General features: G+C 44.0%; 1 protein-coding gene across 3 annotated transcripts in view; it reads left to right on the forward strand.

Moving 5' to 3' along the window:
• SPOP (speckle type BTB/POZ protein) overlaps positions 1-10,366 on the forward strand; it is a 65,385-nt gene extending 55,019 nt beyond the window's left edge. For all 3 annotated transcript variants that reach the window (XM_078065601.1, XM_036094919.2, XM_036094894.2), the window contains 5 exons: positions 285-462; positions 3,251-3,306; positions 3,789-3,911; positions 7,661-7,803; positions 9,107-10,366. In XM_078065601.1, the coding sequence (XP_077921727.1) occupies positions 285-462; positions 3,251-3,306; positions 3,789-3,911; positions 7,661-7,803; positions 9,107-9,251 (645 nt within the window). In that variant the 3' untranslated portion in view covers positions 9,252-10,366. The remainder of the gene's footprint in view (positions 1-284; positions 463-3,250; positions 3,307-3,788; positions 3,912-7,660; positions 7,804-9,106) is intronic.
• Positions 10,367-11,465: the final 1,099 nt, after the last annotated feature.

Consider the following 11,465-nt stretch of genomic DNA (forward strand, 5'->3'; position numbering starts at 1 on the left):
TTTCAAGGCAGGGGAGGCAGAGTTTATTAGCATTTGGAGGAGAAGGAGATTTGTGGGGCTTTTGCCTCTCATCCTAGGATGGTGTAGAATAAGTATGATTGTGGCAGATTGGAAATTACTTGATCCACAGGATAAAGCCTTGTTTTGTGGAGGTGGTTTCAAGAGAACATGACTAACGTTTGTATCTGAATGTACTACAGCATCGAGGTAAAAGTCATCTCTTCTGCTGGGAAGAAAACTCTTGGTAACAAAACCTTTGGACTGTGTTTCCTTGTCTTTCACAGGTGAGTGTGGTGCAAGATTCCGTCAACATTTCCGGCCAGAACACCATGAATATGGTGAAGGTCCCTGAGTGCCGGCTGGCCGATGAGCTGGGAGGACTGTGGGAGAACTCCCGGTTCACAGACTGCTGTCTGTGCGTTGCTGGCCAGGAGTTCCAGGCTCACAAAGCTATCTTGGCAGGTTGGTCTTTATTCACAGGAAGCTTTAGTTTTGGTGAAAAAGGAAAAACAGTGGCTACATAATCACCTTTTGAATAACATCAGCTCTTTGAACTGGTGCACAAAAAACTGCAACTGAATTTATTTTTTTTTATGGTGGGGACATCCGTTGTCATAACCAAAAATCCTACTCTCCATAAAATAGTGGTGTTTCTGTTTTTCCTCTGTCTAGGGGACTTAGGCCACCATTGTCAAGCAATAGATGATGATGTGTATTAAATGCCTTTGCACCTAGAGGGTAGATGTCAAAACACTGGTTAAGAGCAGGTATTAGCCCCTAGACAGGGACTTAGGATGTAATGGAGAAGATTCTGGACTTGGGACTAAACCACCATCTAGCTAAGTCCCCCAGTCCTGGAGTGTTAGCCCTTCCTTCAGTACAGACATACTAGAAGAATGAGAATTTGCTAGTGATGTGGAGGATTAGGTCTTGCTCTAATAATAGGCCGTTGTCCTTAAGACCAGAAAGACTGACAAAGAGCAGGAGCTGATAAGGCAGGACTGACAACTTCCCATGAAGATGTAGCAGTCAGCCACAAACTTCTGTTCCGACCGTAAGATATAAGAGGAAATTGCGTGAACTTTCAGGCAACAAATTTCTTACCAAGACTCTCAGCTCTATCATTCTAAAATACACACCTGGCAAAACCTCAGTCTGGCTCAATCTAACCGTCTTCCTGTTCCTGCTCTCAACTAGGTGTTACTGTCTGTTGCCAAAGGAAGTCATCTACTCTTAGGTTAGTGTCTCCACGCTCAGCTAGGCTCTTGGCACTGCCAAGAACTCTTCTACAGATACACAGTTAGCTCCCTTTCTTTTTCCTTAACAATAGATACTTCAGACTGTTTACCAATCTCCTTTAATCTCCCGACTCCTAAAAGAGTTGCTTGCTACTTCTTCTGAGAGAAAATTGAGGCCCTTCTCCCTCAGCTCTTGCCTGTCGCCTTACATGAATTTTCCCTGCATTCTCCGTGGAGGAGGTGTTCTTCCTCGTGTCCAGAGCAGGCTGTCTCTTCGGCTTCTGTTTGGTATCACATGCCGCCTTCTCAGAAGCCTTACTCTGCCAGTTATACCCTTGTTGTCTGGTATCTCCACCATCTCTCTTTCTCCGATTGCCTGTTTACCCTCAGCCTGGAAACTGGCTCAGCCGTCTCTCTCTAGTTATTCATTCATATTCATTTTCTCTGTCTGTCTCTCTCCCTCTCTCTCTCCCTTTCTCTTTAAATAGAGCTAAGTTTCTTGAGTTAGCACATTTATGTCTCTACTTCTTTCCTCCTACTTATCCTCAATTCACCTCCATGCCACGAAAGCAGTTTTTGAAAGTTCTGTGACCTGCTAATTCCTGAATTTGAGGGATTCCTTAGTTCATATGTTATTTGACTTCTTTCTTCTGGTTTTCTCCTGGTGCTCTGGCTACTTCTGATGTGTGGCCTCCCTCTTCTTCACACGTCCCTGTCAACACAGGTGTCCCTAAGGGTCTGCCTCAGTTCTCTTTTCCTCTACTTATTTCCCCCAGGTGATTTTATTTATTCTCACAACAGCACTTTGTGTCTAGCCACTGAAGACCCTCTAAGCACACCGGTGCTTTGGACCCTTCCCTTTTTTTTAAAAGCCTCCAGTCCTTTTAGTCTTCAGCTTCTGTGATGTACTTATTTTAGTACCTTATAACTGATAAGCCTTCTGAGATAAGAGCAGTGAGAATTAATGTCCCTTTGGAATAAATTAAAGTATTGAGTCTCAGAGGGTTAAGTGATTTGCCCAAGATAATGTGGTTAGAAAATGACAGATCCAAAATTAATCCTTTCTGACATAAACTATAGGCCGAAGTTCAGGTTACCTGTTAGCTCAGAGTCCTACTATATATTCCATCTGGTGCTCCTCTCTCAGGTGGAAATTTGGTAGTCTCCGCCTTCATCAAAACCTCTGATTTATTGGACAACATGATAAAATTTGAGGTTTTTAGGCCTTTTATTACTTTCATGGTTGAAATTAAGTTGACTTACTTTTCTGTGTTCATTAGACCACAATGGGCATGGCTTAGAACACCATTTCTCAACCTTTTTTCATTATCTCCACTCCCCCAAGGAAAAAAATCAAATGATTCCTAATGGGAGACATTAAATACTAAGGATTAAGATTTTGTCAGGAAAGGTTGAGCTTTGAAGGACCACAAATGGTTGTCATACCTTAGATTTTTTTTTGCCTCTTTGGGGTGTTATCTCTATTGTGAGTGCATGGCTTGAAAGAACAGACCACCTGCTGTAAACAAGCATGCACTTCATCTAGTTAATGGATGCCATCGAGCCCTGTTCTTGGCCTCCTTGCCGTGTGGTCCCTAGAGGTGGAGAAAGTTGGTGTCGTTGTTCTAGGCAAAAATCTGGGTGTTAGGACACCCTGCTTATTATTAGACCATGAAGGATCTTCCATTTGAACCCCCAGATCTACCCAGAGGAGATCATTGTCATCCAACATAGGTCATTTGAATAATTTCGTTCAAATATGAATGGTTGGAATGGAGCTAATGAGAAATTATTTTGAAAGTACTGATCTCTTTTTTCCCCTCTGTCGTATTATTCACTTCTTGGTGTAATGTAAGAAGAGACGAATTTCATTATTCCTATATAATTTGAGGCTAAGACCCTTTCCTGTAGCAATGGGACAGGAAAGAAAGTGATCTCCTCTTCATAACAGAAGAACCAAGAGGTTTCAGTGTGATAACCTTATCTATCTCTGTTTCCCTTTCACTTTATAGCTCGTTCTCCAGTTTTTAGTGCCATGTTTGAACATGAAATGGAGGAGAGCAAAAAGGTATGTGACAGAATGAAGATATGTCTTTTTAGCTAGGTGACTGGATCCAGATGATTTCCCAATTTGACACCAGATTTATTTTTCCAGTCGTGTTATTAAAATGGAGTACCATTCTATGAACAGACACTTTCTGAGAGCAGGGAGAGGTGGTCCAGAAGCATTCTAGGTAAAGCAGACTCAGTCTATCCCAGGTAGATCATCCAGTTTTGGGTGAGGGTCTTAGACATGTGTTTCTACTCAGGCAAAGAAACACCAGAAAAATCAAAGATATAGTTGTCTTGCTCTTGTATTTGAGAAGATAAAGGTGGTGCATATGATGGGAGAGAAGGCTGTTCTAATGAAATAGGACAAAGAGAGAGTTCCCATCCATGTTAGGTTTTAGACGATACAAGCCTTTCTCTCACCAGAGCTTAAAATCATGAAAATTGTTTAGGGATTTTGTTCTGTTGGAATGTTTCTCATTTTCAGTTTTTCTGGCATAGAATCGGGTTGAAATCAATGATGTGGAGCCTGAAGTTTTTAAGGAAATGATGTGCTTCATTTACACGGGGAAGGCTCCGAACCTCGACAAAATGGCTGATGATTTGTTGGCAGCTGCTGACAAGGTGAGATAAGACTAGAAAAAGAATCACAAGAGGGAGGAGTGTTTGTGACCTCTGGAGTTTCATGACTGGGCCTCTGTCTTACATAGTAGGTAAGATGAGCATGTATCTTAGTGTGGCCAGGACAGTCCTGGATTACAATTATTGATAGCATCCTTTTTATTTTCCAAAGTGTCCTGCTTTGAATGAAGTAATTTACATGGTCCCCCTAATTATAGAAAAAAAGGTTAAGTTTGATGTTTACCTCCCTTCTCTTCCCCATCTCACATGTAAGCACAGTGATACTAAAGATTCAGATAATACTAACATTTGGCTTTATAATTTACAAAGTGTTTTTGAGTTCATTAACTTTTTCTTTCTAAATAGTGAGGGATTTTATTTATTTTTTTAAAGTTTTTCCTTTAATTCCTGTTAGTTAACATACAGTGTTATATCAGTTTCATGTGTACAATATAGTGATTGAAAAATCCCATACATCGTTCATCATGGGACAAGAGCACTCCTTAATCTCCATCACCTGTTTCACCCTTCCCCCCACCCACCTCCCCTTGAGTTCATGAACTTATATTTAAATTTGTCAATAAGAGAATAATCTTTTACTAGTGTTGTCGTTAGCATTTTCAACTTTTACTTAAGTAGCTATTGAAATATACCGCATTCAGAATTACAAGATGATCAGTAACTCTTTGGGAAAAAAGAAATACTACTGCAATAAATGCGTACGTTGATCATAAGACCCATTTCGATTTGAGAAATGTTAAAGTGTGAAAATTAAAGTATGGATCTTAGAATCAAGGAAATAGAGCAAGGACCAAAAACAGTAGGCCAGTGATTCCCAAAAGAAGTTTGGGGGAAAATGTTAATGAAACACTGAGTTTAAACAAGTCAAATTGGGGTTCTTGTGTGTTGCTGTCTTAACTGCAAGATTTCTCAGAATCTTTTTAGTATGTTAATGTGCAGTGTGAGTTTTCTAAAAGAATATGATAGACTGCATTTCTCTAACTTAGTCAACCCTGAAATCCTTTTCCTCAAGAATCACCGCTGGGGATTAGTGTCCCCCAAGACACACCTCGGGAAACTTTCATTATGTAGATATGCCAGAAAGAGCTCAGTAACCTGTCCTCCAAGGCCCTGTGGTCTGAGGAAGCACAAGCTGGGGTGTGGGTAGCTCTTTTTCCTGCGGAAGTTTTTCTTCAAAGCGTTTACACCTGGCCAGCAGTAGAGCCCGCAAGAACGACTGTTCCCTGCTGGAAGGTGTTGCTCCTCTTCCTGCCGTGGTGCTGTGGCACCCATCTGGGGGCAGAGCTGGCTCAGACCTGGGGGCACTAGAGCCTTCCCAAGATTTCCCTGTAGGAAGAGTCTCCTTCCACCTTCCTTTGCACCTTGAGAACAGAGGAAGTGCATGTTTTGACAGTGGAGCTTTATCTTTATTGATCAGCTTTTTGGAGTGTTTGTAGAGGATGAGGCACGTAAATCAAACCTCACTGATTAGGTTTGAAAGGATTGAATAGCAGCTTTCAAGATTTTATGAATCCAGTTAGGCAATGCGAACATTCCCTACCCTCCCAGTCTGGCTCTGCCATTCTGACCACAGGGATCTTGCTTTCCGTGGTGGCAGTAAGAAAATATACGCTGTGAGCTCTGGAGAAGTAGAAGACACAGCTTTTTATAAACATGCATATATAATGATCCTTGATCCTGCCTCACCTGCCTTCTGATTTTCAGTGAAGTTTATACATGCCAGGTATTTACCTCCCTCATCTTCTAGCTCCCATAAGGATGAGTAGTATCAAAAAGCCCACTTTTCAGACAGAAATACTGAGGCTCAGCGGTATATATTCTCAGGGCCAGGGTTTGACGTCTGTGTCATTCGTGGGTTTTAATTCCTGCTCCTCAGCCAGAGAACCTACTGGGGAACCCCCCTGTAAGTACACAGAGCATGGGGATCAGCCTGAATTGGCATTCTGTGGATGGTATTTTCAGTATAGTGTGTTAACTTACAGTTTTAAAAGATAAAGTAGTCGAATCACAGCAGTGCTTTAAATTTATGAATGAGAAGTAAGTGAAGGGTACATTTTCAAATTCCATTCAGAATTTTCTATCAGACAGTCTTTGCTCCAAGCTTATTTGAAAACATTTTTACCTTTACACCTTGTTGTGAGCTTCAGGAAAACAGAATAAGAAATCGTTCATGGAAGGATCTAAACATCTAGAATTTACCCAAGAGGCTGAAACAGCTTCTTCTGAGCTTTTCCAGTCTCCTGGGGACACGTGTAATTAGACCAAAAACAAAACAAAACACGTCGGCCAGGCCTGGGAGACACAATTTCAATCTCCTGGGTAAGTACAGCCATTAGGCAGGTTTTTCAGAAGCATAATTAAGAAAAAAACTTTGTCCCCCAAGGGACAAGAATGGCTACTTTTGTCTAATTATGCAGTAGGGATCAGAACTATTCACGGTAAAAGTCCTTTTAAAAAAATGTATCGAGAAAGGATAAGAGGAATGTTCTGTGCAGCACTGTATAAGGACTGAACATTTTCTCCACCTTTTCCAGCCTTTTAAAACAAAAACGGCAACCTAATTTCTTGCTTGTCTAGTGTCATTCCTGTTTTCCATGGAAACTGTTTTCCAGTTACTCAAATGTAAAAAATTAAAGCTGCACCAAAAGCAATAAAACTCTTCTTTTGCTGCAGGAGATCATAGTGCCAACAGATATGCCTCCTCACCCAGAACTCATAAAAGTGAAATTGTCTTGGTTTGATTGCCGTGATTCAGCCTGAAGGAGTTATTGTGTCACTGAGTTCTGAGGTCCTCAAGATGGGACCGATACGGAGGCTGTGGATACCCTTAAAGCAGACCGTCCTTCTATGAGCTGATTAATGACGTTTTATTTTGTGCCGCCTTTTATCCCTTCCTCTTCCTTACTCCTGAAGTTCCTTAGTAAGTTCATAATCTCATATTTGAGAGCACGTAGTACAGTGGCATCAAAACAGATCAACTAGATCAGATGTGCCCAGTGTTAACCTACACCTTCATTTCCAGAACATTTATACCCTTTACTTGGAAAATAGGAAGTTTTTAGACCAAAACCGGATCCAGGGTCTCTGCTGCTTTGTTCCTACCCTGAGAATCTTAACCTCAACCCCACTAAAGAGGACTCCCATTTATCCCTTTCTCTTTAAAAGGAGGCTTTTGGTTGACCCTCATTCAGGACCAGTTAGTGGCGGAGATGCTGGTGAAAGTCACCACGGGGCTCCTTTTTTTACAGCCCAATGGGCCAGTTGGGATACCTGCCGGGCTGGTGATATTGCTTAAGTAGAAAGGACTGTGCTTCATCCTAGTTTGGCTCTGACTGAAAGGATAGCAGAAATGTGAAAAGTAATGTCCTGTTGGCTTGAAGCAGGGTTATGCCTCATTGTAAGGGAGGGTAGGTGGTGGTGGTCCAAGAAACACTTGAGTCTCTCTTGGGGCAGGTGACCTGGAGGGTGTGGGTGTATTCCCTGATGGCCATTTTTCTAGTAGGTGGACTTTAGAACTTGAATGGCAGCCACGCACGTTATTTTCGCGGCCTTCTTTTCAGCCTCGGGGCGCGCTTGTGCTTTATCATTGAGTAGTTCAGTAGCCTCGGCACGCTCTGTGCAGTTTTGCTTGGGAATCCAGTTCCACGGCGGTCCCGCTGAGGAGCAGAGCTTCGGCGGTGGCAGCCCGGAGGCGCTCCCGCCCTGACCACAGCAGTGCTTGTGTCTTACAGTACGCCCTGGAGCGCTTGAAGGTCATGTGTGAGGACGCCCTGTGCAGTAACCTCTCCGTGGAGAACGCCGCAGAGATCCTCATCCTGGCTGACCTCCACAGCGCCGATCAGTTGAAAACTCAGGCGGTGGATTTCATCAACTAGTGAGTCGGCATCTTCAAAGCTGTTCTTTCAGGAGAGTTGGGCTAGCTAGAGAAAGGAGAGAGACTTTGAATTAGCGAGTAAAGCAGGCAAATGGCTTCATTAGCCCCTTGTAGTAGTAAGTAGAAGGTTTTCATCTTTCTCTTCAGCTTGACAGGATGGAAGATGTTTTTTTCCTCTCTTGTGGGGCTAATCCGATTGGTGAGCGAGGTGCTTTCCTTCCTCGTGGTGATGGGAAACAATGAAATGATAAGTGGCTGGCCTGGAAAGGCGGTGTGCCCCGAATGGTAGCACCTTCGCTTCCCACTCTTGGGCTTAGACGTGTAATCTCTGGGAGAACAGAGGTGTGTTTTTTATGAGGTAGTAAAACGTATCTAAGAGCTGATTGTGGAATGGGGAAAAGAGAAGGGATGGCCAGTAGTCAAGGTGGTTAAATACTGTTTGGAAAAGAAAATGTTCATTCCAGTAGATCTGTCCCTTCATCCTAAATGACAAATGACCTACTACTTCCTGCAGTAATTCTCAGTGGGTCATGTTCTGCTCCCTTGCCTGTTGGAGAACAAAAGTAGGGAAAAACCCAAAGGGGAGAAGCAGGCCTTAAAAAGCCTTCACAGCAGCAGTTCTGGGCTGAGGCAGGCCTAAAAGGTTGCCGAGTAGATGGGTGAACATTATTCAACACAGAAAATGCCCCCAAACAGGAATCAACTTCCTCAATGTAAGGTTGTTTGTAAGGTTGTTTCGAAGGAGTTTACCAGTTACGGCAAAGGCAGGTGGGAAGAGACCCCTAAATGTTCCTTCTAGTGACTGCTCGCTCCGTGCTGGACACTTGCTTGGTGCTCTTTAGATGTTAACCATTCAGTAGAGTGTGGTTATGATCCCCTCCTTTTTGATCGAATAAGCCCCAGGCTATGATCTGCTCTGTGGTCAGGGACCAGAATAATGGCAAAGCCAGATGGAAGCTCAGAGCTGCCTGACCAAGAGAGCCCTGGCTCTTTCTCTGTATTAGCATCAGCAGTGAGTATAAAGAGCACTGACAATATAGAGAAGGGCCTGAGGAACATTTCACCTTTCGTATTTGAGAGTATAGGGGCTCAAAGTCCAGGTTTTCAGAGCTGCGGCAGCCCCAGCCTGGTCACCTGTCTGCACGGTGTCTGACAGACTCAGTGTCTAGTAAGGGTTCTGCCTGAGTGTTTCTCCCAGTGGCACCCTTCCCAGCGAACTCTGGGAGGTTAGACTGCCCCGGGGGCTGTTGACCCCATTCCTCTCACGCGCCTTTGGTAATCCCTCTCTCCGCATTTCTCCTAGTCATGCTTCGGATGTCTTGGAGACCTCTGGGTGGAAGTCAATGGTGGTGTCACATCCGCACTTGGTGGCTGAGGCCTACCGCTCTCTGGCTTCAGCACAGTGCCCTTTTCTGGGACCCCCGCGCAAGCGCCTGAAGCAGTCCTAAGATCCTGCCTGTCGTAAGACTCCGTTTGTTTTCCTGAAGCCGCAGCCACCGTTGCTGCCACTGACCACCAGGTAGACAGCGCGATCTGTGGAGCTTTTACTCTCTTGTGGGGGCAGGAGACTGCATCGTGGCCCCCAGACTTTCAAAACAGCACTAAATAAACTTGGGGGAAACGGGGGGAGGGAAGGGCCCGGGACCTGGGGCTGCTCAACCTAATGAAAACCCTGTTGCTGCGTCACTGTGTTCCCTTTGGCCTGGCCGAGTTTGATACTGTGGGGGTTCAGTTTAGGCGCCGGCCCTGAGGACGTCCCAGCGGTGGTACTTCGGAGAAACCTGTATGCATCTGACTGAGCAGAACAAATCGTCAGGTGCCTGGAGCAAAAAGGAAAAAGGAAAAAAAAAAAGGACATTTAGTTTTAAGAGAAGGGAAACGAAAAGGAAAGAAGAAAGGATTTTTGCAGAATTTCTCAAAAATCAGTTTGTGGATTCCAGTAGTATTTATGTTGAGAGAAATTTTAGTCCATCCAGCTGTGCTAAAACTTGGATATTTGTGACAACTCCTCACCACCATACAAGTATCAGAAGAGCTCTCTTGTTGTTAGCACTTATTGTTTGCAAGAACAGAATACATCCTTTTATCCTTTTATGAAAAATGACAAGTGAAGGCGAGAGGGGAAGGAGGTTATTTGAGCTGGAAGATGCGTGTTCTGATGTGGTGGCTTTTGCAAAAAATCTTTATTGGTGTTGAAAACTGGAAAAAATAATTCATCCAGAATTCATACTGTCTTGACAAGAACTATGGTTCTCTGTTTTTAGATATTGTGGAAAATGTTTTTTGGCATTTTTCTCTGATTTTATTTCTCCTCCCTACCCCCCTTTTCTAAAAAAATAAAACGCAAAACAAAAACAACAAAAAGAAGAGAAAAGAAAAGGAAATTTTATTATTAATGCTGTGTGACAAAAATCCCAGCCCAGATTGCTCAGCTCTTTGTACCTGACTTGCCACCTGCATAGGAGCCGGTCCTGTTCCTTCCAATTCACCCCTTTCCTACAGGGGAGAACTTCCAAATGTTAATTTTTTTCTTTTTGAAAATATAAATAATTACTATTTTGTACTGTGTGGTATCTCTGGTCTTTTGTTTCACTCACCTGGCTGGTTTTTTGGGTCTGAGTTCCTCAAGGGATTGCAAAGGCCTAGTTTGATCCTTCAGCTTGCAGAGATTATCTGAGAAATGGCTATCCGTGGGGATTTATTGCGTCTCCCTCATCCTAGGCTGCCTCTGTGAGCTCCCAGCATCTAGTAGAGTCTTGTCCTCCTACAGTATCTCGCAGGCCACATTCTAATGAGGGATCAGGCTCCTGCCTCTGCCAAGGCAAGTAATGGGAGTGGGCTTTTCTACACCCTACATGTGCTAACACCTAACTCCCAATCTCCCTTCTCCTGGCTAACTATAAAAAGATCAAGGGGACATGAATGTGGAGATTAAATAAAGGGAAATCATTATCTCTGACTGGTTCTGTCACTGACTTGATGTGTTTCCAGAAAAGTTAATGTCTGAATTCCCAGTGGGCTCACGAGGACACTCCGGGGCTCCTCCGCCTTTGTCACAGCAGTGTTGGACAGGACAGGACAGTGGGACACACTGGAAAATGCAGTGGCCATGTGGTCAGGGTGTGTACCGTTTGACCTTAGATGGAGACTCAACGTATTCCACCTTCCATTTCCCTTCAGTGACTTTGACCTTTGCAGATTTTCCAGTTTTCATTCATCTTGCCGGTCGTAGACTGGACCAGCTGTGGTCTGGCATCAATACAACCACACACAGGATGTGCTTATTAGAAACCACTCCACGGTACTTCTCAGCTTCCTCCCGTGGGTCACGTCCGTGAGGAAGTGTCCTGTGCTGCCTCGTCCCTGCTTTCCAGCTCAGCACACTGGCCCGGGGCTCTAGCATGCACAGAGTCTCCTCCGCCCGTGTGGCCTCTCGGGCCACTGCATTCGCTAGTTCACTCAGCTTTTCTCGGTTTTCACTGAGCCTTCACATACAGTATTTCATTTAAACTTCCCAACAACCAAGTGACAGACAGCACCTTCCCATTCTATAGCGCAGAGAAGTGGAAACCCAGAGAAGTCAAGTGCCATGCGTCAGATCCCACAACTGTCAAGTGACAGTTCTTCTGACACAGTCCCCTGAAAAGATTATGTAAGGAACA

This window comes from Halichoerus grypus, chromosome 2, assembly GCF_964656455.1.
Source record: "Halichoerus grypus chromosome 2, mHalGry1.hap1.1, whole genome shotgun sequence".
Classification (NCBI taxonomy): Eukaryota; Metazoa; Chordata; class Mammalia; order Carnivora; family Phocidae; genus Halichoerus; species Halichoerus grypus.